The sequence below is a fragment of the Eriocheir sinensis genome, chromosome 52, assembly GCF_024679095.1.
Source record: "Eriocheir sinensis breed Jianghai 21 chromosome 52, ASM2467909v1, whole genome shotgun sequence".
Classification (NCBI taxonomy): domain Eukaryota; kingdom Metazoa; phylum Arthropoda; class Malacostraca; order Decapoda; family Varunidae; genus Eriocheir; species Eriocheir sinensis.
In genome coordinates, this window is record NC_066560.1 from 4,886,118 (window position 1) to 4,911,504 (window position 25,387).

Sequence of the window (25,387 nt, forward strand, 5' to 3'; positions counted from 1 at the left end):
GAGGGAATGAGAGAGAGAGAGAGAGCCTTCCACAAGCACGTACGCCCATTTAGGCAAAGACACACACACACACACACACACACACACACACACACACACACACACACACACACACACACACACACACACACACACACACACACACACAAATACTTTCACACTTTATACATATTTTTCTTCCATATCTTTTTTCATTCATGTTATCTTTTTTTTATATGTTTAAGATCTTTTAGCCAAGTATTCGTCCTTCTCCTTATCTTTCATGCATAATATGGTGGTTTCAATTTCCTAATGGCTTCCTCTCTCTCTCTCTCTCTCTCTCTCTCTCTCTCTCTCTCTCTCTCTCTCTCTCTCTCTCTCTCTCTCTCTCTCTCTCTCTCTCTCTCTCTCTCTCTCTCTCTCTCTCTCTCTCTCTCTGCATCAGTTTTTATTTTCTCTCTCCTCAGTCAGTCATTCAGTCAGTCAGTCAGTCAGTCAGTCAGTCAGTTAGTTAGTAAGTTAGTTAGTTAGTTTGTTTATTAGTATTAGTTAGTTTGTCTGTTGGTTATGTTCTTTTTACCTTAATTAACCTTCACACCTGGCCACCCTTTTCCCTACCTGTCAGAACCATTCTCTTCTTTCTCTCCTCTCCTTTCCCCTCTCTCTTTCCCTCCCTCACCTTTTCTGCGCTCTTTTCCCTCCTCCAATTTCTCTCCCTCTCTCTCATTATTGTTCAGTTCTCTCTCTCTCTCTCTCTCTCTCTCTTGTTTTCTCTTCTCTCTCATTCCTTCTTCTCTTTTATATTCCACTTCTGCTGTATTTTCTTCTCTTCCCCTTTCCTTTTCTTTTCTTCCTCCTCTCTCTTATCTCATTTAGCCCTTCCCTTACCTTTTCACCTCTCAGATTCATTTTCCTCTATTCCCTTCCATCTCCTAATCCCTCCCTCTCTTCCCTTTTCCCTTCCCTTTTCTTCCCCTTCCCCTTTCTCTTCTTTCTCCCCTTTCTCAGCTATTCTAACTCATTCCTCACTTCCTCCCCTTTTAAATTCCCTTTCCTTTCTTCCTCTTCCACTTTCTCTCCTCTCTTTTCTTTTCCCTTTCCTTCTCTTCCCCTTTCTCTTCTTCCTCCCCTTTTTTTACCTTATCTAACCTAGCCTTTCACTTTTCCTCCTCTCAGATTCCCTTTCCTTTCTTCCTCTCCCACTTTTTCTCCTCTATTTTCTTTTCTCTTTCCTTCTATTCCCCTTCCCCTTTCTCTTCTCCCTCCTCTTTTTTGCATATTTTAACTCCTTCTTTCCCTCCCATCTTTAGTTCCCTCTCCTTTCGTTTCTCTTCCTTTTCTCTTTTCCTTCCCTTCCCCTTTCTCTTCTACCTCCCCTTTCTTATCTCATCTAACCCTAACCTCACTCTTTCCCCTCTTAGATTTCTTTTCCTTCTTTCCCTTTCATCCCTAGTTCCTTCTCCTTCCCTTCCCCTTCCATTTTTTTCCTTTTTCCTCCCCTTCTTCCAGCTCCTCCCTTACCCAACCTTTTCTTCCCTCACCTTTTTTCTCTCCTATTCGATTTCCCTTTTTTTCACTCTCACTTTTGTTTTCTCTCCCTCGTTTTACCCTCTCCGTTTTCTTTTCTTTCTCCTCCTTCCTTCCTCTTTCCCCTTCCCTCCCCTCTTTTTTTCTCTCCTCTACGAGTATTGTTCCCTCCCTTTCTTCCCCTCCCACTCCTCCCAGCCTCATTTCCCCTTCCTTCCTCTCTCATTCCCCTCACACACACACACACACACACACACACACACACACACACACACACACACACACACACACACACACACACACAGGTAGAGACCCCATCTGCCGGTACAGGTAAAAGCGTATCCAAGAACAATAACCTGAGACACCCAGCACCTGACCTCTTCCTCCTTCTCCTCCTCCTCTTCTTCCTCCTCCTCCTCCTCCTCCTCTTTTTTTCCTATGCCTTGCTAATTCTTTCATGGGCTTCCTCTTTTTTTTTTTCCATTTCCTGCTCACCTGTTTTTTTTCTTTTTATTGGTAACTCTTCTGCTTCTCCTCCTCCTCTTCTTTATCTTTCTTTCCTCCTCCTCCTCCTCCTCGTCCTCCTCTGTCTTTCTTTTTATCTTCCATCTTTAAATCTTCCTCTTTTTTTCCACTTTAATCTTCATCTGTTTTCTGGATCATTACTCATTCTCCTCCCTTCTTCCTCCTCCTCCTCTTCTTCCTTTTCCTCCTTCTCCTGTTCCTCCTTCTTATCAATCTTCATCTAATTTACCCCCTTCTCCCTTCTTCATCTCTTCCTTTCCCTCCCTCTGTTCTTAATTCTTTTGCTTCATTTCCCTGTTTATCTTTATATCTCCCTCTTCCCTTCTTTTCTCGTCAATTTCTCACTTTCTTTTTCTTTTCCTCCTCCTCCTCCTCCTCCTCCTCTTTCTTCTTCGTCCTCTCCTTTTCCTCCTCTTCCTCCTCCTCCTCTTTCTTCTTCGTCTTCTCCTTTTCCTCCTCTTCCTCCTCCTTCTCTTTCTTCTTCGTCTTCCTCTTTTCCTCCTCTTCCTCCTCCTTCTCTTTCTTCTTCGTCTTCTCCTTTTCCTCCTCTTCCTCCTCCTTCTCTTTCTTCTTCGTCATCTCCTTTTCCTCCTCCTTCTCTTTCTTCTTCGTCTTCTCCTTTTCTCCTCTTACTCCTCCTTCACTTTCTTCTTCGTCTTCTCCTTTTCCTCCTCTTACTCCTCCTTCTCTTTCTTCTCCGTCTTCTCCTTTTCCTCCTCTTCCTCCTCCTTCTCTTTCTTCTTCGTCCTCTCCTTTTCCTCCTCTTCCTCCTCCTTCTCTTTCTTCTTCGTCTTCTCCTTTTCCTCCTCTTACTCCTCCTTCTCTTTCTTCTTCGTCTTCTCCTTTTCCTCCTCTTACTCCTCCTTCTCTTTCTTCTTCGTCTTCTCCTTTTCCTCCTCTTAATCTACTTCATTTCCTGCCTGATTTCGTTGTCCTCCTTCATCATCCTTTCGGCTCTATCTAATTCCTCTTCCTTCTCCTCCTTCACTTCTTCCTCCTCCATTTCTTCCTCCTCCTTTATTTCAATTATTCTTTGCGTATCATCTCTTCTTCATCTTCTCTTCGCAATCCTCAATATCACCTGCTGTTCCCCTTTCACCTCTCCTCCTCTTTCTCCTCCTCCTTTCCCTCCTTCTCCTTCTCCTCCTTCACTTCTTCCTCCTCCTTTATTTCAATTATTCTTTATTCAGCATCTGTTCTTCATCTCCTCTTCGCAATCCTCAATATCACCTGCTGTTCTCCTTTCACCTCTCCTCCTATTCCTCCTCCTCCTTTCCCTCCTTCTCCTTTTCCTCCTGCACTCCTTCCTCCTCCACTTTTTCCTCCTCCTTTATTTCAATTATTATTCTCTTCTCCATCTCCTCTTCGCAGTCTTCAATATTTCCTGCTGTTCTCCATTCACCTCTCCTCCTCTTCCTCCTCCTCCTCCTTCTCCCTCTCCTTCTCCTCCTCATTCTTCCCATTTCCTCAGTGCCCTCCTACTGTTCTCCTTTCAAATTTCTTCCTATCCTCTCCTCCTCCTCCTCCTCCTCCTCCTTCTCCTCCACACTCAATACAGCTCCATTGTCCTTCCCACTCTGTCCAACTCTCCACATCTGTCTATATATATGTCTTTGCCTACACACACACCTGACCTAGCCATGCACTTCTCTCCCCCTCTCCAAACCTGTTATCTTAGACGTAGTGACCCCCAAACCTGTCACTCTTTACATCTGTTCCTTACGCACGTGGTTATATTTACACACCTGTCTCCATTTACACACCTGTCAATTTCTTATATCTGGATTTTTTTAATATGTGTGTCTTGACTTTTACACATCTGTCTATCTTTTACATCTGCCTTCTCTCATGTTCTGTTGTTTTCCTGTTTTTTTTTCTCTCATCTCCTCTCATTTCTGTTCTATCTTGTTCTCTCTCTCTCTCTCTCTCTCTCTCTCTCTCTCTCTCTCTCTCTCTCTCTCTCTCTCTCTCTCTCTCTCTCTCTCTCTCTCTCTCTCTCTCTCTCTCTCTCTCTCTCTCTCTCTCTCTCTCTCTCTCTCTCTCTCTCTCTCTCTCTACATCTGTCTTGTCTCCAATATCTGTCTTTCCTCCAAGCACCTCATCTACCCCCCCCCCCATACACCTGTCTTCTCTCCCTTCCCTAACTACACACCTGTTTGTTCACACCTGTCCCCATCACACCTGCCTCATCCCCCCCCCCCACCACCACCACCTTCACACACCTCCTGGGAACACAACAAGCGGCCGGACAAAGAGCTAGGAAGTGACCCCCTCTGTGTGTGTGTGTGTGTGTGTGTGTGTGTGTGCGCGCGCGCACGTGTGTGTGCTTCGGTTGGGTCTCAAGGAAGTGGCGATGACGATTTTGGAGGAGGAGGGGGAGGAGGAGAGGGAGGAGAAGGAGAAGAAGAAGGAGGAGAAGGAGGATAAGGGGAAGGAGGAGGAGGAGAAGGAGAAAGAGGAGGAGAAGGACGAGAAAGAGGAGGAGGAGGAGGAGGATGAACACAGAGGAACACAAAGGATGAACAAACAACAGCAGACCTGATGGTCCTTACGAGGCTGTTTGTGACAAGCTACACTAACTATCTAATCAAAGGTGGAAGATGAAGGACAGCAAAGGCGAAGGCTCCTCCCCACCCCACCATCCCTCCAGCCAAAGCTGGCAGGAAAGGAAAAAGCACCATGCAGCATGGAAAAAACTGCATGGAAATTATGTAGGAAAGAGGAAAGAACTACCATTACTGCTACCGCTAACCGGGCGATAAAAGCGGACAAGGACACCAGTATTCGAAAGAACTTAACGTTATTACGACAATGAGTAATATATTAGTTTCTGGTTGGATTCAAAATACTTGTCTAATCTATTCTTGAAGGCCGTAACTGTTGTACTATCAACGACATCACAAGGTAGAGAGTTCCAAACATTAATCTGCTCTACAGTCACTTGGTGCCCGTAGAGCAGATGAAAGCACCTCGTTGTTCAATTTACTTCATCTGTATTTCCTCCTGCCTATGACTTGAACTCTTTCAAGAGGAGGGTATCAGGACATGTCTCCTCCCGAAATTGACCTCTGATTTCGAACACTCCTTTAACCCCTGTTCTGGAGCAGTAAGTAGCGGGCCTTATTTTTATTTTTTTCATTACGCCCTTGCACTGTCTCCATAGCTGTAAAAAAAAATTAAAAAAATCCTGTCGCAATGAAATGATGGTCGGTTCGATTTTTGAAGGAGTTGATGGTATCCGCATTTATTACTTCTGAGGGAAGATTGTTCCAGTGGCGGATGACTCGGTCTGAGAAGAATCTCCTGCCAATGTCTGTATTACATCGCCTCGCTTTAATATGTAGACCGCTGTTTCTAGTTCTTAAGTTCGTCTGCAGCTGAAAAAACTTGGAGTGGTTGACGTTACTGAAGTTCTTCAGGTACTTGAACACCTGTACCATAATTTTATCTCCTCGCAAGCGTCTCTTTTACAGCGTGAAGAGGTTGAGTCACATGAGTCGTTCTTCTTACGGCTGAGCACTCAACGGTGGAATAATTTCCGTAGCACGTTGCTGAGCTCGCTCTAATAACACGATGTCCTTCCTGTAGCTAGGTGACCAGAACTGTTCCGCGTACTCAAGGTGAGGTCTTACCATCAAGTTATACAAGGATAACACTACTTCCGGAGGAAAAGGAGGAGGAGGAGGAGGAAGAGGAGGAGGAGGAGGAAGAGGAGGAGGAGGAGGAAGAGGAGGGAAGAAGTGGAAAAAGAGGAGGAAGAAGAAAAAGAGGAGCAAGGTAGCAAGAAAAAAGAGAGGGGATGGAAGACGAAAAGAAACAAAAGAGGGAAGAGTTACATGAAGGAGGAAGAAGAGAGAGGAGGAGGAAGTGAAGAGGTGGAAAAGTAGGATGAGGATGAGAGGAGGAAAAGAAAGGAGGCAAAAGGAGAGGACATGGAAGGGAAGATGGACAAGAGGAGAGGGAAAGAGGGAAGAGGAAATAAAAGTTAAATAGGAAAGAGGAAGAAAAAGGAGGAGGAGAGAGAAAGAGGAAGTAGAAAAGGAGACAGAGAAGAGGAAGATAAACGGAGAAAATGAAGGGAGGAAGAAGGAAGAGGCAAAGAAATATATGAGGAAGAGGGAATGAAAAAAAGGAAACAGAGGTAGGGAAAAAAAAAGAGGAAGACAAAAAAATAGTTAAAATAAAGGGAAGAAGGAAGAGGCAGAGGAAGACTAGAGGCATGAAGCGAGAGTGGGAAAGGAAAGAAGGAAGGAAAGAAGAAGTGAGAGAGAGAGGAGGAGGAGGAGGAGGAGGAGAAGAAAGGAGAAGGAGAAGCAGGGGACAACAAGAGGGTGAGGGGAAGAAGAGGAACAAGAGGAGAAGGAGGAGGAGGAGGAGGAGGAGGAGGAGGAGGAAGAGAAAGGAGAGGAGAAGGAAAGCGGGGGGACAGTAAGAGGGTGAGGGGGAAGAAGAGGAACAAGAGGAGAAGGAGGAGGAGGAGGAGGAGGAGGAGGAGGAGGTCTGTGTTGTCCTCCTCTCAATAGAAAAAAGTGAAGGAAGCGCCAGGCAGATTAATTAAATGTCTCCTTAATTGTTGACGACGAGACTCATAACCACACACACACATTCTCTCTCTCTCTCTCTCTCTCTCTCTCTCTCTCTCTCTCTCTCTCTCTCTCTCTCTCTCTCTCTCTCTCTCTCTCTCTCTCTCTCTCTCTCTCTCTCTCTCTCTCGTGTAAATAAAGGTGCAAAGTTTGAAATACCAAAAAGTTGACGTGACGTAACCAGATGTTTTTGTGTGTGGTTTTGCTATGCCAGTTAAAAATGCTTCTGTCATAGCAGTAGTAGTAGTAGTAGTAGTAGTAGTAGTAGTGGTGGTGGTGGGGGCAGCAGTAATAAGAGAAAAGGGTCACGCGATGAGCCAATAAACTTTCTGACACATTACGGTGAACATGACAGTAAGAAAGAAAAAGCGGACGAAGAAAAAAGTAAGACGAGGAGGAGGAGGAGGAGGAGCAAGACGAGGAGGATGAGGAGAAGGAGGAGGGGGAAAAATAGAAAGAAAACAAATAGTAAAAGACAAGGAGAGAGAGAGAGAGAGAGAGAGAGAGAGAGAGAGAAAAAAAAAGTTACACGCAACAAGCTGGACCCGTCACGATACTGGCTTCCCTTCCTCACCCTTGCCACGATAATAATAATAATAATAATAATAATAATAATAATAATAATAATAATAATAATAATCGCATATCAGCATTTATATAGGTCAAGTATTCTGTATGCGTTCCAGGACAAGGTATTTCCGTATGACTGACTGACTGACTGACTGACTGATTACATGACAGCTAGAGAGACTGAGTGCCTGACTGACTGGAGTGTACTGGCTGACTGACTGATTAGAGTAACTGAGGTAACGGGCTGACTGACTGATTGACTGGCTGACCTACTGACTGACTGATTTTGGTAACTGGCGCAAGACTACATGATTAACTGGCGGAACAAATGAGTTAAATGGGACTGTAGAGATGACCGCCTGACTAATTAAAACCGGAATGACTAACACTTACATAACTTTACCTTACCTAACCTACCCCCCAAAAATAATCAAACCAATTAATGTACTAACACGCGAAAAAAAATTGACTGAAGTACAAGACTGACTAACTGACTAAGTGGCTGACTGGCAAACTGAACGGAGCTGAAATGTCGTCGCGATCAAGAAACTGACTAACTGACTGACTGACTGGTAAACAACAACAAAACTAAATCAAAACTGACTGTACCACCTTCCTGATTAACTGAATGACTGACTGGCTGACTGACTGGCAAGATGGACGAAGCAGGAATGTCAACGTGACCAACAAGCTAACTGACTGAGAAAGTAAACAAACAAAACACAAATTCGAATAAAAATTGACTGTACCACTTGACTGACTGACTGACTACCTGACTGACTGACTGACTGGCAAACAAGACTGTGCGTTAATGTTAAAACGATCAACAAACTGACTGACTAACTAAGGTGACAAACGGCAACAAAACTAAATTCAAACTGACCGTATCACTTGACTGACTGCCTGACTGACTGACTGACTGACTTGCAATGGGATGTAAGAGCGATCAACAAACCGACTGTCAAAGTGGATGAACCGTAAACAAAAGAAGATCAACTTAACGGCCTGTACCACCTGATTGACTGACTGACTGACTGATTGACTGACTGACTGACAACACGGAGGGAAGCAACACGAGGACCCCCAAAACTGAGTGCCAAACAAAGTAGCAATCACCTTTCAGCTTAGAGTCCAGACGAAGCAGCGGGAAAGGCGATGTGGGCCTGGGTGTCAGAGCCTTAGCGTTGTTTTCCTCAGTTGGTGGGCGGGCGTCGGGCTTGTAGATATGGGCGGCGGATGTGCGAGTGGGCGTGGGAGAGCGTGGGTTGCGGTCCGGGAGAGCGATGAAGGTGGGTCCAGTTCTGCCGAGAGCCAAAGCAACACTGCCGTCCCTGGAGCCAGCACGCCGCCAGTTCACCTTCCCCGCTAAAGGAGTCGCCAGGCCGCTTCCACCTCGCCGCCGCGCCGCCAGCCAGCCACCTGCAAGCATGGATGGACAGCGACGATTTGTGAGGAGGAGGAATGAGAGGAGGGGGTCAAGTTTAGCATCTCTTTATTTTACTTTCTCTTTCATCATTGTCTCATATTTTTCCGCTTCTTCTTCTATTCCTTCTGACAACTTCAACTATTTTATTTTATTTTAAATACTACTTTTTCTTCTTGTTTTTCTTTTAAAGGGCCTCGATAATTTGTGAAGCGGGAGAAGGGGAAAAGGAGGTCAAGTTTGGCAGTATTTTTTATTTATTTTGCTTTCTTCTTTCATCAGTCTTTTTTTCTTTCGTTTCTTCATCTGTTTCTTGTGCCGAATTTGAGGTGGCTGAGTTTAGCATTTTTTTTTTTTTTTTTACTATTTTCTCCTCTTGTTTTGCTTCTAACGGATCTCGATAATTTGTGAAAGGGAAGGGGCCAATTTTAACATATTCCTTCTTTCAACTTTCCCTTCTTTTCATTGCCTTTTCTCTTCGTTTTCTTTCGTGAGGGAGTCAAGTTTATTATTCTATTTTCTTCCTTTATCCTTTTTTTTTATTCCGTCACTGCTCGTTTTTCTTCCTTTTCTTCTTCTTTTCCTTCTGAATAGTTTGTTGACGGGATCGAGTGTAATGTTTTCCTTCTTTCCTCTTTACTTTTTCCTCTTGTCTTAGCTGCCTAATTTTTTTCTTTCCCTTTCCTTTATTCTTTTTCTACTGACTAATTTGTGAAAGGGTCGAGTGTAATGTTTCCCTTCTTTCCTCTTAACTTTTTCCTCTTTTCTTGGCTTCACTGCCTTATTATTTTCAGTCCCTTTCCTTTCTTCTTTTTCTTCGGACAAATTTGCGGAGGGGTCGAGATTAACATATTCTTTCTTTCAACTTTCTCTTCCTTTCATTGCTTTTTCCTTTTCTTCTTCAATAGCTTCGGACTAATTCGTGAGCGAGTCAAGTTTGCCATTTTCTTTCTTTGTTACTTTGTCTTCTTGTCTTGTTTTGAGGGACCTTAACAGTCAGTGAAGGGTGGAGTTTAATATTTTCTTTCTTTCTCTTTTACTTCACTCTCTTATCACTGCCTTTGCTCTTACTTCCCTTTTGTGAGAGAGTCAATTATCTTTCTCTTTTATTTTATCTTCTTGTTTTGCTTTTCATAGATTTCGATAACCTGCGTAAAGGGGTCAAATTTTATGTATTCTTTTTCTTCTGCTTTATCTGCCTACCACTGATTTTTTCCTCCTCTTTCTTCTTTTCTTCTGACTGCTATGGAAGGAGGTCAAGTGTGACATTTTTTTTTTTTACTTTATCTTTTGGTCACTGGCATTCTCTTTCTTTTCTTCTTCCTTTTCTTCCGATTAATTTGTGAGGGGGTCGTCTTGAGCATATCTTTCTCTTACTTTTTCCTCTTCTTAATACCTTTTCTCTTCCCATTCTTCTTTTTCTTCTAGACTAAAGGACTTTTGGTAAACACTTATCCGGAATATCAAGAATCAGTGTGTCCTGGGAATCCTAACATACGATTCAGAAACAGTATTATCTTTCTTATCTTATTCTTATTACAGCCTGTTTTCTGCCATTCCTTCTTTTTCTTTTGCGAGGGAGGGCTTTTGGTAAACATAGTAATACCAGTAAAGAACAAGAAGGATCCGTGTATCCTGCTGGTCCTAACATACGGTTCAGAAACTGTATTGTCTTTCTTACTTTACTTGGTTATTTCTCACTGCTTCTCATCCTCCATTTCTTCTTTTCTTCTGGCACAAAGGGCTCTTCGTAAACATAGTAATACCAGTGAAGAAGAAGAAGAATCCGTGTATCCTGCTGGTCCTAACATACTGTACGGTTCAGAAATTCCACTATCTTTCTTATTTAACTTTATCTCTTTCTTTTCTTCTTCTTCCTTACTGTCACCGCTTTCTCTTTTACTTTCCTTCTTTTTTTTGGGGGGGTGGGCGATGGAAGTCTTTTTGGTAAACATAGTGATATCGTGAAGAGCAAGAAGAATGCGTCTCCTACCAGTTATAATATAGGGTTCAGAAACTTGGCGGCTCACAAAAGATCAAAAAAGTTCACCCACACAGATTAAACTTGACGCCCCACAAGAAATCAAGACAGCTGAACCCACACAGAGGAAAATCGGCACTCAACAAAAGATCCACAGAGCAAAAATTCACATAAAAGAAACTTGGCGCGCCTCACAAGAGTTCTAGAAAGCTCAACCCACACAAAGGAAAGGAAAGGACAGGCTAGAGACAAGAGAGAAACAGGAAGCAAGCAACATGGGCACAGGGACGCAGTTATGTATATCTTATCGTTGATTTTTTTTAGTGTGCTTATCACTCACCCCGCACATAAGGGCTTGTGGGAGAAATGCGCCGTTAAAACAAGCCTTCCCGTTCCACCAGAGCCTTCAAACTAATGCTAATTATGAACTTTACATTTCTGCCCGAAATCGTGCCAAATCTATTCTCCGACTAACCAAAAATTCTTTCATTAATAGAAAATGTCAAAACCTTGCTTTCTCTAACTCTTCCCGTGACTTCTGGCATCTAGCCAAAAACATCTCCTCCAACTTCACTTCTTCATCTTTCCCTCCACTCCTCAGTCCTGACGGCAACACTGCCGTCTCATCTATCTCTAAGGCTGAACTCTTCTCTCAAACTTTTACTAAAAACTCCACTCTGGACGATTCTGGGCATATTCCTCCTACTCATCCCCCCTCTGACTCCTTTATGCCTGTTATAAAGATTCTTCAAAATGATGTTTTCTATGCCCTCTCTGGCCTCAATCCTCAGAAGGCTTATGGACCTGATGGAGTGCCTCCTATTGTCCTTAAAAACTGTGCCTCCGTGCTGTCACCCTGCCTGGTCAAACTCTTTCGCCTCTGCCTGTCAACATCTACCTTTTCTTCTTGCTGGAAGTATGCCTTCATACAGCCTGTACCTAAGAAGGGTGACCGCTCCAATCCCTCAAACTACTGTCCTATTGCTTTACTTTCTTGTCTATCTAAAGCTTTTGAATCAATCCTTAACCGGAAGATTCAAAAGCACCTTTCCACTTCTGACCTTCTATCTGATCGCCAGTATGGGTTCCGCAAGGGCGTTCTACTGGTGATCTCCTAGCCTTCTTAACTGACTCTTGGTCATCCTCTCTTAGCCGTTTCGGTGAAACTTTTGCTATTGCGCTGGACATATCAAAAGCTTTTGATAGGGTCTGGCACAAATCTTTGCTTTCAAAACTACCCTCCTACGGTTTCTATCCTTCTCTCTGTACCTTTATCTCCAGTTTCCTTTCTGACCGTTCTATTTCTGCCGTGGTAGACGGTCACTGTTCTTCTCCTAAATCTATTAACAGTGGTGTCCCACAGGGTTCTGTCCTATCTCCCACTCTTTTTCTGTTGTTCATTGATGATCTTCTTTCCAAAACGAACTGTCCTATCCATTCCTACGCCGATGATTCCACTCTGCATTATTCAACTTCTTTTAATAGAAGACCCACCCTTCAGGAACTTAACGACTCAAGGCTGGAGACTGCAGAACGCTTAGCCTCAGACCTTACTATTATTTCCGATTGGGGCAAGAAGAACCTGGTGTCCTTCAACGCCTCAAAAACACAGTTTCTCCACCTATCCACTCGACACAATCTTCCAAACAACTATCCCCTATTCTTTGACAACACCCAGCTATCACCTTCCTCAACACTAAACATTCTCATGTGTGGGGGGGCTCCACTCACACAGCTCTTCTGGACAGAGTGGAGGCTAAGGCTCTTCGTCTCATCAGCTCTCCTCCTCATACTGATAGTCTTCTACCTCTTAAATTCCGCCGCAATGTTGCCTCTCTTTCTATCTTCTATCGATATTTCCACGCTGACTGCTCTTCTGAACTTGCTAACTGCATGCCTCCCCCTCCCGGCCCCGCTGCACTCGACTTTCTACTCATGCTCATCCCTATACTGTCCAAACCCCTTATGCAAGAGTTAACCAGCATCTTCACTCTTTCATCCCTCACGCTGGTAAACTCTGGAACAATCTTCCTTCATCTGTATTTCCTCCTGCCTACGACTTAAACTCTTTCAAGAGGAGGGTATCAGGACACCTCTCCTCCCAAAACTGACCTATCTTTCGGCCACCTCTTTGGATTCTTTTTAGGAGCAGTGAGTAGCGGGCTTTTTTTTCATTAATGTTTGCTTTTTGTGTGCCCTTGAACTGTCTCCTTTGCTGTAAAAAAAAAAAAAAAAAAAAAAAAGGGCCATGTTATCATACGCAGTTTCAACAATATCAGCCATCCAGGTCATGTTTCTTATCGTATACGAATTCTGAGAACCACTTTAACAGGTTGATAGTGACACGGACCACGTCATACTTCCCCTCCTTCTTTTAGTAATAGTACGGAAGGAGGGAAGGAACGGAGGGAGGGAGGAGGAAAAGGAAGGAAGAAGCGAAGGAGAGGCAGGGGAGGAGGAGGAGGAGGAGGAGGATGGGATAACTGATAGAGAGGGAGATGAAGCGAGAGGGGTCGGAAAAATAGCAAAAGTACGGCGCCATAGCCCAAGACAGAACGACAGAGTGAAGCAAGGAGAATTTAACGAATGCGGAAAACAATTTAGAAGCCGCCGTTGGTTTTTGGATTAGTAATAAGTGTCATTTCTTAGTAAGGGATGGTTTAGAATATGGCAGAGTGTACATAGCAAAATCAAAGGCTTTTCCTCTCATCGGCTCCTATTCTCCTACTGGCTGCCTTCTCCGTCGTAAACTCAGTCACACGTACCTCTTATTTCTATCAGTATCGGTATTCTCATGATATCTCCTCCTGTGAACTTCCCAACTACCTGCCTCCCTCCCTTCCATGACCCCGCTGCACACGGCATTCTACCCTAACTCGCTACAATGATTTCCAACTTCCTAATGCAAGAGTTAACTGGCGGCTTCACTCTTTCACCCCTTAAACTGATAAACTCTAACCAGCCTTTCTTTGTATTTCCTCATGCCTTTTTTTTCAACAAAGGAGACAGCTCAAGGGCACAAAAAAGGAAACAATAATTAAAAAAACGCTACTCGCTGCTCCTAAAAACAATCCAAAGAGGTGGCCGAAAGAGAGGTCAATTTCGGGAGGAGAGGTGTCCAGATACCTACGACTTAAACACATTCATTTGGGGAAAATAAGACATCTATTTACCCGAATCTGTTCCTCGTGTATAAATCTTGATCTCTTCCCGTTCTCTGCTTGTAGCGAGTCGGGTTTTGTCGAATTTTGCTTCGTCCTCGAGTCGCCTAATCTGCAAGAAACTACAACTTTGCCTCTTGAGTTCCCAGAGACACAATACGCCCATGTGTGTGTGGGGAGGGGGGGGGAGGGAGGGGTGTGTGTGTGTGTGTGTGTGTGTGTGTGTGTGTGTGTGTCCCAATTACACGCATTCAAGGGGCCAAGTTTCGGACATTGGCAAAGTTGAGAGAATTAATACCCAATTATTTCGCGACTACTACTTGTTCTCTCTCTCTCTCTCTCTCTCTCTCTCTCTCTCTCTCTCTTTCGTTTCTTTTGTCCCTCGCGGAGTTTCAAAGCTCAAAGAATGTCAAGAGTCGTTTAGATGGAGCAGAGTGGATCAATGTTTCATCTTTGCCCGAACGAGACGAAAATCAAAACACTTAACCTACTCATCCAGCGTTCGAGAGAGAGAGAGAGAGAGAGAGAGAGAGAGAGAGAGAGAGAGAACGTACAATAAGTAGAAGGCGGGGTACGATAAGAGGAAAGAGACTAGACTGAAGGGGGGAAAGATAAAAGGATGAAGAGGAGGGAGAGAGGAGGAAGAAAGATTGGAAGTATGAGGACAAAGGGAGAGAGATAACAAGATGGAAGGAGATAGAAAGAGAGGAATGACACATAAAGAGCAGAAGAGTGTGGGAGAGCGAGAGAGGGAGGAATGAGGGAAGGAAAGGACGGAGGGAGAAGAAAGAGGAGGGGAGAGGAGGAGGAGGGAATAGCTGACGGAGTGGAGGGAGAGAGTGGAGGGAAAGTAAAAATAAATAAAGGAAAATGGAAGAGGAAAAAATGAAAGTAAGGGAGACTGAGGGAGACCTTTAAAGAGATTAGCAACGTGAGGGAAGAAACAGGAGAAGGGAGGAAAGGAATAGGGAGGTACGAAGGAAGACGAAAGGGAGATACGAGAGAGGAAGGAACGAGAGGAATAATGGAAGCGAGGGAAGAAGGAAGAGGAAAGGGAGAAAACAGGACAAAAAGGAAAAGAATAGCGGAGGGAAGATAAAAAAAAGAGTAAGAAAGGAGGAAGGGGAGAGAATAAAGAGAGAGAGATTGATAACAGAGTCCAAAGCAAAAGCAAGAGAGAGGAATGGAAGGGAAGGAGGAGAGATTCATCAGAGAGATAACAGATAAAAGAGAGGGGAAGAGATTGGCGTACGAGGTTAACAGAGGAAGGGGAGGGAGAGAATGGAGGAAGGAAGAAGAGGGGAGAGGAAAAAGTGCTGAAAGGAAGGAGAAAGAGAGAGAGAGAGAGAGAGAGAGAGAGAGAGAGAGAGAGAGAAGAGGAAGATGTGAGAGACTTGAGGGAATGAAGGACCCTTCGTTTGAAGAGAGAGAGAGAGAGAGAGAGAGAAAGCTAGTGAGTGATACAAAGGCATACATGACTGGCAATCTAGTAAACACACACACACACGCACACACACACACACACACACACACACACACACACACACACACACACACACACACACAGTACATTTATTTCTTTTCATTTACCACCATCATTATCACCATCACCACCACCACCACCGCCACCACCACCACCACTTCCCTCTACATCACCACAGACATAAGACACCGGATTTGACCTTTTAGTTATTTACCTTCTACAACACCTAGACATTCTTTCACCTTTACCTGCACGCTAATTGGAAAATCTACGTTGTTCTTTACCTGATATTTTATTTATTTTTGTTTTATGGTGAGTATTAATATCTCGTAACAGGTAAAAAAATAATTAGAGTGATTCCTTTTCTAGTAATTTCCCCTCGGCAATTACTGAGCATCCTTTCACCTTTATCTGCGTGCTAAATGGTTAATCGACTCAGCTTGGAACTTCACCTGTCACCTGTTTTTCTGTTCACTAATTCACGTTATCCAAAGTTATTTACCCGAGACTTTTCTTTTTCTGCTTCTTTCCGATCCTGGCTTTTTTTTCCTTCCTTTTCCTCTCCCATTCGTCTTCTTTGCTCCCTTCAATCCTCTACTCTTTTCGGTCCTTTTTTTGTCTTTTCTCCCTTCCCTCTTCCCTTTTTCTTACCTTTTCCTTAACTCCCTCTTCTCTTCTTGTGTGTGTGTGTGTGTGTGTGTGTGTGTGTGTGTGTGTGTGTGTGTGTATTACGACACACACACACACACACACACACACACACACACACACACACACACACACACACACACACACACACACACACACACACACACACACACACACACACACACACACACACACACACACACACACACACACACACACACACACACACACACACACACACACACACACACACACACACACACACACACACACACACACACACACACACACACACACACACTCCTTCCCCTTCCCTTCCTTTCTCTTCCCTTCCCTTCACCATCCCTTCATCCCCTTCAAGAGAGCAGTAAGTTATCCCTTCAGCCTCCCATCAGCTATTCAGGCAGCCAGCGGTAATAAAAAGCTGGGTTTCATCAGCTAAGAGTCGGCGTGGGTGTGTTGGAGGTTCTATTACTTTCATACACTCTCGTTTTCCATCCATTTCCTTTCGCTTGCTTATCTGTGTGTTTTTTTAGTTTCCTTTTTCCTCTCCTCTCTTCTCCTTCCGTCATCTGCTCTTTCCCCTATCGTTTCTACTCGTGTTCTTTCATTCAGTTTAACTTCTTCCCTTTTCTTTCCCTTTCCATATGTTTTTCTTCTTCTCTTTTTACTTCGTTGTTTCCTTTCCCTCTCTTCTCTTCCCCTCATCTTCTCTTTCTCCTTCTACTATTTCTATTTGTCTCCTTCCATTCGTTTTAGTTTATTTTCTTCCCTTCTCTTTCCCTTTCTATATGTTTTTTTCCTCTCTACTTCGTCGTTTCCTTTTCCTCTCTTCTCTTTTTCTTTCAATTATTTATGTTCATGTTCCTCCATTCGTTTTAGTTTCTTTATTCTTCTCTACTCTTTCCCATTTCTCTATATATGTTTTTTTTTTCATTTTCTACTTTGTCGTTTTTTTTATATAATTCCGTTTCAATTCCTTTCGGTTTCCTTTCCTTCTCTTTCTCTTTGATTTCCTAATGTATCGTTTCTACTCGTTTCCTTCCCTTCCCTTTTCTCTTCTTCCTTTTCTCTCTCTTCTCTCTATTCTTTCACATATTATTTTCTTTTCTTTTCTTCAATTCACTTTACATTTATTTTTTTTAATCAATCCTTTCTATCAATTTTTATCCCTCTCTTTATTATGCTTTCCTTTTATTTACTTCTTTGCAACTATTTTTCTTTCTCATCCCATGACTTCCTTTCTTTCCCTAATAAATAGAACATAAGAACATAAGAACGTAGGAGTCTGCAAGAGGCCGGTAGGCCTGTACGAGGCAGCTCCTTTGAACCTAAGCTCCCGTGTATCTAACCCCACCTAATATTGCTGTCCATGAATTTATCTAATCTATTTTTGAATGTGACAATTGTATTGGCACTCACCACATGACTGCTAAGTCTATTCCACTCATCCACCACTCTGTTAGTAAACCAATTTTTGCCTATGTCCCTGTTGAATCTGAATTTATCCAGTTTAACCCCATTGCTACGTGTCCTACCCGGTTCTCTTACCAACAAAACCTTATGAATATCCCCCTTATTAAAGCCCTTCACCCATTTATAAACCTCGATCATGTCTTCACGCACCCTTCTCCCTTCTAGAGAATTCGAGTTTAACTGTTTGAGTCTTTCCACTTATGGCAAGTTTCTCAACCCCTGAATCATCTTAGTCATCCTCCTCTGCACCGATTCTAACATTCTATAGTAAGGTGACCAGAACTGAACAGCATGGTTAAGATGAGGTCTAACTAATGCCAAATATTATATATTTGAGGAAGACTTCGGCGCTTCTGTTGCTTACGCTCCTTGAAATAAATCCCAGTACCCTGATTGCTCTCTCTCTCTCTCTCTCTCTCTCTCTCTCTCTCTCTCTCTCTCTCTCTCTCTCACGCACACACACACCTTCCATCTCACCTTGCGGATCCACTAATCAGTTCTTTTTTTCTCCTTCCACAGGTAAGCGTTGGACAGGTGTGCCGGCCCGACCAGGTCGTGTGTTCGTGTGTCTGAAGTAAGTATGAAGAAGTCTCTCTCTCCTTCCCATCTCCCTATTTCTTCTATACACTGCCTGCTCCTCTCTCCCTCTCCCATATCCTTCACATATCTTTCCTCATTTCTTGAAGTCTATTTTGTTCCCCTACAGTTCTTCTCCACAAAATCTCCCTATTTTCATGCGGTCTTCGGTGTCAGGCACGTATCCCTCTTTCGCTCTCTCTGTTTCTCACCCTCTCACTCACTTATTTTCATTTCCAGTTGCTCCAGTTGCTCTTTCACTATGCGTCTTGTTCAGGTCCTCGCCCTCCTCTGCTGGTCATGGACGGCCACCTTGGCCCAGGAGTCCTGGGTCATTGCACCCACTGGCCTCGCCAAGGATGAGGACAGCAAGGGTGACGGCCCGCGCCCGGACGGGTCCCTCCTTCTCCCGACAAGTCCGTGCGCGGCAGAGAGGAACAGGCTGCTGGGCAAAGCCCGGTTCCTCCTACAGGACGCCGTCGCCCTTCGGGGCAGGAGCTACGCACATCAGGAGGTCCTAACAAGCCTCCTGCAGCAACAGGCCAGTTGGCGGAAGGACTTGGAATCCCAGGGGCAGAGACTCCTCCAGCTGCAGGAGCGGCACCAGGAGCTGCTGGGCAGGCACGTGCTCTTCGCCACTGGGATCTTCATCAGCGACATTTTCAACTGTCTTTTCCGTCACATCAGTCATGTCACTTTGATCTTCATCAGCGACATTTTCAATTGTCATTTCCGTCTCATCAGTCGTGCCACTGGGATCTTCATCAGTGACATTTTCAACTGTCTTTTCCATGTCGTCGTTTATGCCACTGGCATCTTTATCGTTGACATATTGAATTGTCTCTTCCATCTCGTCAGTCATGCCAGTGGTGTATTCATCGGTGACATCTTCACCGGCAAGAAGGGCGGAACTATCTTGATCTAACGATAGCTTTGTGCTCTCCAGTTCCCTCCTCGCCATTGCTTGTGCCTGAATAACCCTATGCAGGGCGGCAGCTGACTGGCGTGTCTTCTGGAGGGAGGAGGCTAGGAGAGCATTTTCCAGCCGGAGGTTTTCGCCGGCCCTTTGCTCCCTCGCCAGGGCAGCACGCAGCGGGAGCGTTTCGTCCAACAGTCCTGTGTGCTGCCGCTGCAGGGCGGCGTGATCCTCCTCTGTCTCGTCAGTCATGCCACTGGGATCTTCATCAGCGACAAGTGAAAATGTCGCTGATGAAGATCCCAGTGACATGACTGATGAGACTGAAAAGACGATTGAAAATGTCACTGATGAAGATCCCAGTGGCATGACTGATGAGACTGAAAAGACGATTGAAAATGTCACTGATGAAGATCCCAGTGACATGACTGATGAGACTGAAAAGACGATTGAAAATGTCACTGATGAAGATCCCAGTGACATGACTGATGAGATCGAAAAGACAATTGAAAATGTCACTGATGAAGATCCCAGTGACATGACTGATGAGACTGAAAAGACAATTGAAAATGTCACTGATGAAGATCCCAGTGACATGACTGATGAGACGGAAACGACAATTGAAAATGTCACTGATGAAGATCCCAGTGACATGACTGATGAGACGGAAACGACAATTGAAAATGTCACTGATGAAGATCCCAGTGACATGACTGATGAGACGGAAACGACAATTGAAAATGTCACTGATGAAGATCCCAGTGGCATGACTGATGAGACGGAAACGACAGTTGAAAATGTCACTGATGAAGATCCCAGTGACATGACTGATGAGACGGAAAAGACAGTTGAAAATGTCGCTGATGAAGATCCCAGTGACATGACTGATGTGACGGAAACGACAATTGAAAATGTCACTGATGAAGATCCCAGTGGCATGACTGATGAGACGGAAACGACAATTGAAAATGAGCGTCGAGAAGAAACCTATGAAATAAAAGATGCGCTCAACTAACCTGGCAGTTTCTTCTTCCGGCCAGCAGCGTTTCTTCACTCCAAGGCTCTTGTTCAAGGACTGTTCGGGCAAGATTTCTCACAAAAGCCTGTGACAAGCCTTAGACCCGGGCCTTGAGTTCGCTGTCTGGAATTGCATTTCTTACATTTCTTACATTACTTAAAACCTTTCTATCTATGAGTAAATCGTCCTGAAGGTAATATTTGAATCACAGAGTTTTACATTCAGAGTTGCATGAGCGCGCGCCCCCCATCCCGCTGCCTCGTGCCGGGGGTGTCAGCCGCCCCCGCATCGGCCGTGGCTGTGCCCAGCTTGTCCCAAACCGACGACTTCACACACCTCGCTCTCGTCCGGTTTCCTGACCACGCCATTCATTATCTAAAAAAAGGTGAGACCGCCATCGTCTTTCTGGGAAAATTCTGGCATCACACTAGCATGAATTTGAAACAATACTATGAAACCAAATGTACGAAAATGAGAGATAAATAGAGTGGCGCATAAACCTTTTCCTGCACCTCTCTCCCTTCAGCTCCTCATACTCGGCTGTTTTTCCTTCATGCAGGAATAAATAAAAGTACAAATAAAAGTAAAAATATAAATACAAATACAAATACAAATACAAATAAAAACAAAAATAAAAATAAGAATAAAAATAAAATAAAAATACAAATACAAATACAAAAAAAAAATATATATATAATAATAATAATAATAATAATAATAATAATAAAAATAATAATAAAAATGATGATGACAATAATAATGATGATGACAAGAATAATCATGATAACAATAATAATGATGATGACAATAATAATAATAATAATAATAATAATAATAATAATAATAATAATAATAATAATAATAATAATAATAATAATAATAATAATAATAATAATAATAATAATAATAATAATAATAATAATAATAATAATAATAATAATAATAATAATAATAATAATAATAATAATAATAATAATAATAATAATAATAATAATAATAATAATAATAATAATAATAATAATAATAATAATAATAATAATAATAATAATAATAATAATAATAATAATAATAATAATAATAATAATAATAATAATAATAATAATAATAATAATAATAATAATAATAATAATAATAATAATAATAATAATAATAATAATAATAATAATAATAATAATAATAATAATAATAATAATAATAATAATAATAATAATAATAATAATAATAATAATAATAATAATAATAATAATAATAATAATAATAATAATAATAATAATAATAATAATAATAATAATAATAATAATAATAATAATAATAATAATAATAATAATAATAATAATAATAATAATAATAATAATAATAATAATAATAATAATAATAATAATAATAATAATAATAATAATAATAATAATAATAATAATAATAATAATAATAATAATAATAATAATAATAATAATAATAATGATGATGACAATAATGATAGAAATAATAATAATGATGATGATGACAATAATGATATAAATAATAATAGTAATAACAACAACAACAACAACAACAGCAATATCCGACAGTAAAACGCGCAATTCATTAACTAACCTTCATTAAAGAGTAAAATAAAAATCAACAACTTACGACATCAATATATTTGCCTCAAGCTGACAAAATATTTAAAAGCTTTCACCCGCGCACGAATAATTCCATTCTTCTCTTGCATCACTCTGAACGCCTTAATAAATAACGTGTGAGACTGTGTCTGTGTGTATGTATGTGTATGTATGTATGTAAATAAGTATGTATGTATGTAATTATGTATATATGTATGTAGGTAGGTATAGAAAAAAATGGATTGATTGATTGATAGATCATTCTCTCTCTGTATGACTGTCCAGTTTCTCTGTCTGTTTGTCTATGTATGTATGTATGTATGTATGTATGTATGTATGTATGTATGCATATATGTGTGCATGAAGATATATATATATATATATATATATATATATATATATATATATATATATATATATATATATATATATATATATATATATATATATATATATATATATATATATATATATATTTTAGATAGTTAGATAGATAAACAGACATACAGATAGATAGATAGATAGATAGATAGATAAGTGTACATGTTAGCAGGTATCCCTGTATGTACGGATAGATATATTGATAGATGATTGACTTTTAATATCTTTATGTCTGTCTTTCTGCTTGCTGTCTATGTATATATTATGTATGTATAATTTTTTGTATGTATATACGCATGTATGTATGTATAATGACTGGTCCATGTGTTTAATCATGATGAGTAAGATATCTCCCTTTTTTCGCCTACCCGTAAATTGTGTGCTATTACAGGTAAGAGGCTTATATTATTTAAGCTGATGTCGGATTTCCCGCTCTGGTGTGTGTGTGTGTGTGTGTGTGTGTGTGTGTGTGTGTGTGTGTGTGTGTGTGTGTGTGTGTGTGTGTGGTGTGTGTGTTGCCGCCTAAACACACACACACACACACACACACACACACACACACACACACACACACACACGTACATACACACACAAAAACCTTTCTTAATGACAGACATCCATGATAAAAACCAAGACGATAAATATTCCCTGACTCCAATCTCCCCCCCTTGAATAAATAAGCTATTCTGCCAGTTCTGGTGGAGGTGGTGGTGGTGGTAGTGGTGATAATGGAGGTGATGGGGGTGATGGAGGTGATGGGGGTGATGGATGTGAAGGCAGTGGTGGTGGAAGCGGTAAAAATGTGTATCGGTAGGTGGTAGCAGAAGAAAAAGTAGTAAAAGAAAAAGAAGTAAGGGTGAAATTATGACGAATATGTATGAAAGGAGAGCTGTTATATTATTCACTACTTTTACATACCAATCCCATTTCCAAACGTTGTCAAGTCACTACGATAATAAACCCTTTCACCCTGTAAGAAGCCAGGAAGCGACTCAAAAGCAAAACTATGTGCAAGAGCGAACGTTATGGCATGTGGGAAACGTTGAGTAATGTAAACGTGGCAGGCTTCGTCCGTAGAGTTTACCGCGTCGCTGCCCAGGTAACGCTCCGCCCTTAACACACTAATCGTCTTGTAGGCAATGGAAAAGTGGTATCAGTCTCGTGTATATCTTGCTGAAAAAGCTTTTGCTGATCATTGTGTTGGTGCTAAAATTGGCTGGAGATTTACCGAGACTTTCAGTTGGTGACACATTGATGAAACCTTTCTGTTAGAACACATAGCCGACGAACAGTGTTTATCTTGTATAAGAGTTGAGATTAGGCAGCCACTGTTACCACCACTACTACTACTACTACTACTATTACTACTACTACTAATGTTACCACTACTGCTACTACTACTACTACTACTATTACCACTGCCACTACTACTACTACTACTAATACTACTACTACTACCATCAACTACTACCACTACTACCACCACCACAACACTCCTACCACGGCTACATGGCTACTATATTGCAATACTAAATAAGAAAAATCAAAATTATTCACAATACCAAATATCCCTCTCTCTCCTTTCTCTATCATTCTACATATCTATCCATTTATCTATCTATCTATCTATCTATCTATCTATCTATCCCTTTCTCTCTCTCTCCCCCCATCTCCATGCATAAAGCACTGGTGGACGATTCCTGTTCTCCTGCATCAGTAACTCCCGTTGATCTCTCGGGCACTGGCCTATCACGCGGCTCCTCCATCATTCACCTTTACACTCCCCTCGGGGCCGCGCGACTGCCCTTCATCTATTCCTTTCAGTTTCATTGCCCTTTCCTCCCCGTCTCATTTTTTCCTTTTTCTTTTCCGTCTCTATCCTTTCTCCTTTCAATATCTTTGCTTGTCTTTCTTCTTTCTCTTTTCTATCATTTTTACATTTAATTAATTTCTTTTCTTATTTTTTCGTTCTCTTCTTTATCTTTTCTCCTTTTAATGTCTTTTCTTCTCCTGTCCCATTCGCTTTTTTTTCCTTTTTTTCTTCTTCGTCCTTTCTCCTTTCAATTCCTTTTCCTGTCTTTTTTTTTCTCTGTCATTTCTCTTTGAAATTCCTTTTCTTTTCTTCCTTTTCTTTCTGTTTTCTATCCGTTTTTCACCTTTCAGATCCTTTTCTTCTCCTTCCCTCTCTTTTCTTCCTTTATTCTTTTCTTCTGTATTTTTTTATATTCATTTTCTATTCTTCCTTTTTCTCTTTCGTATTTATCTTTTCTCCTTTCAGATCCTTTTCTTTCCCCCCTCTATTTCTTCCCTTTTCATTCTCTTCATTATCATTTCTTCTTTCAATTCCTTTTCATTTACCCTATTCCCTTTTCTCCCTTTTCTTTCTCTTGTTCATTCTCTCTAATATTAGAATTTTTAGAAAGAATTCAGTGCCGCGCTACGAAGATGATTCCACCCTTGAGGGCCCTGCCATATGAAGAACGGCTCAGGCGACTCAACCTCTTCACGCTGGAAAAAAAACACCGACGAGGAGATATGATTAAGGTCTTCAAGTACCTAAAGAATTTCCGTAACATCGACCACTCCAAGCTCTTTGAAATACAGACTAACTCAAGTACTAGAAAACAACTGTCTACCCTTTAAAGCCATCCAACCTATCCATTCTATTCTGGGCTATTGGTGAAGGAAATAAAGAAGAGAAAGTCAGGCGCTAGTTGGTACAGAAGGGAAGCTGTTCTAAAAGCATCATTGAGAGGAACAAACGTGTGAATGATATGCAATGAAAATTACTGATCGCACGAGTGTCAGTCGTGTCGCTTCCCCGTATTGTCTGCAGGGTTGAAGCCATGACGAAACATCCTTGATATTGTATTCCTTCCCGACTGAGTCTTTGGGGACATTAAATTGTGTATCTGTTGAAAGCTGTACTGTAGTCAGGTCACACTAGACCCCCACGGCGACAAAGCACTCGCCTCCATCCGTCTCCAAGCTGCCTCGCGTTACCATCTTGACGTTCTATTGTTACCTACTTAAATATAACATGTTTGATAAGTATTCCTCGCTTTTGCTGAACTCAAGTTAAATGTAGATGCTGATTAACTCTTGCTTTAATCATTGTTTTGGCAGATTTTTACCTTCGTTGTAATGATATGACGTCGATGATTTAAGGTCGTGGTTTGGGGTTTGGGGTTGGATGCCCTTCTTGGCATCACACGGCGGCGCTGGGGCTCGAACCTCTCGCCCTGGCTGTTAACTTCTGTGATGACACTTTAACCCACTAGGCCACCACGCATTGAGAAGTTGGACAGAAAAGTGATGACTACCCGGCTAGAAATTAAACAGTAACGTGATGACAGCGGCTTCAGCGGCCCCTCACAGTTAACCTTTACAAAGAAAAATCAAAAGCCGTGGAGTCCTCGCGGCTTGTGTTTCAGAATAGTTAAGTTTGTGCGGTCTACTAAATCATTTCTGGGTGTAGGGATTCTGAAATGTCTCCTATGCGGACTGACGGACAGACTCGTTCTCCTTACCCAATAGAT

The 25,387-nt window shown here is 41.8% G+C and overlaps 2 protein-coding genes across 2 annotated transcripts in view; both read left to right on the top strand.

Annotated features, from left to right (window-relative positions):
• The first annotated feature begins 17,788 nt into the window (after positions 1 to 17,788).
• Positions 17,789 to 25,387, top strand: part of LOC126982933 (neprilysin-1-like) — a 53,457-nt gene continuing 45,858 nt past the window's right edge. Inside the window, exon 1 of the mRNA XM_050835210.1 lies at positions 17,789 to 17,930. The gene's annotated coding sequence lies outside the window, so the exon portion shown is untranslated. The remainder of the gene's footprint in view (positions 17,931 to 25,387) is intronic.
• LOC126982831 (uncharacterized) lies at positions 19,159 to 19,863 on the top strand. Its single transcript, XM_050835104.1, has one exon. The coding sequence runs from the start codon at positions 19,159 to 19,161 to the stop codon at positions 19,861 to 19,863; it is 705 nt and encodes a 234-aa protein (XP_050691061.1).

Coding starts and splice junctions, on each gene's coding strand:
- LOC126982831 (XM_050835104.1), top strand. CDS start 19,159: ATGACTGATGAGACTGAAAAGACGATTGAAAATGTCACTGATGAAGAT.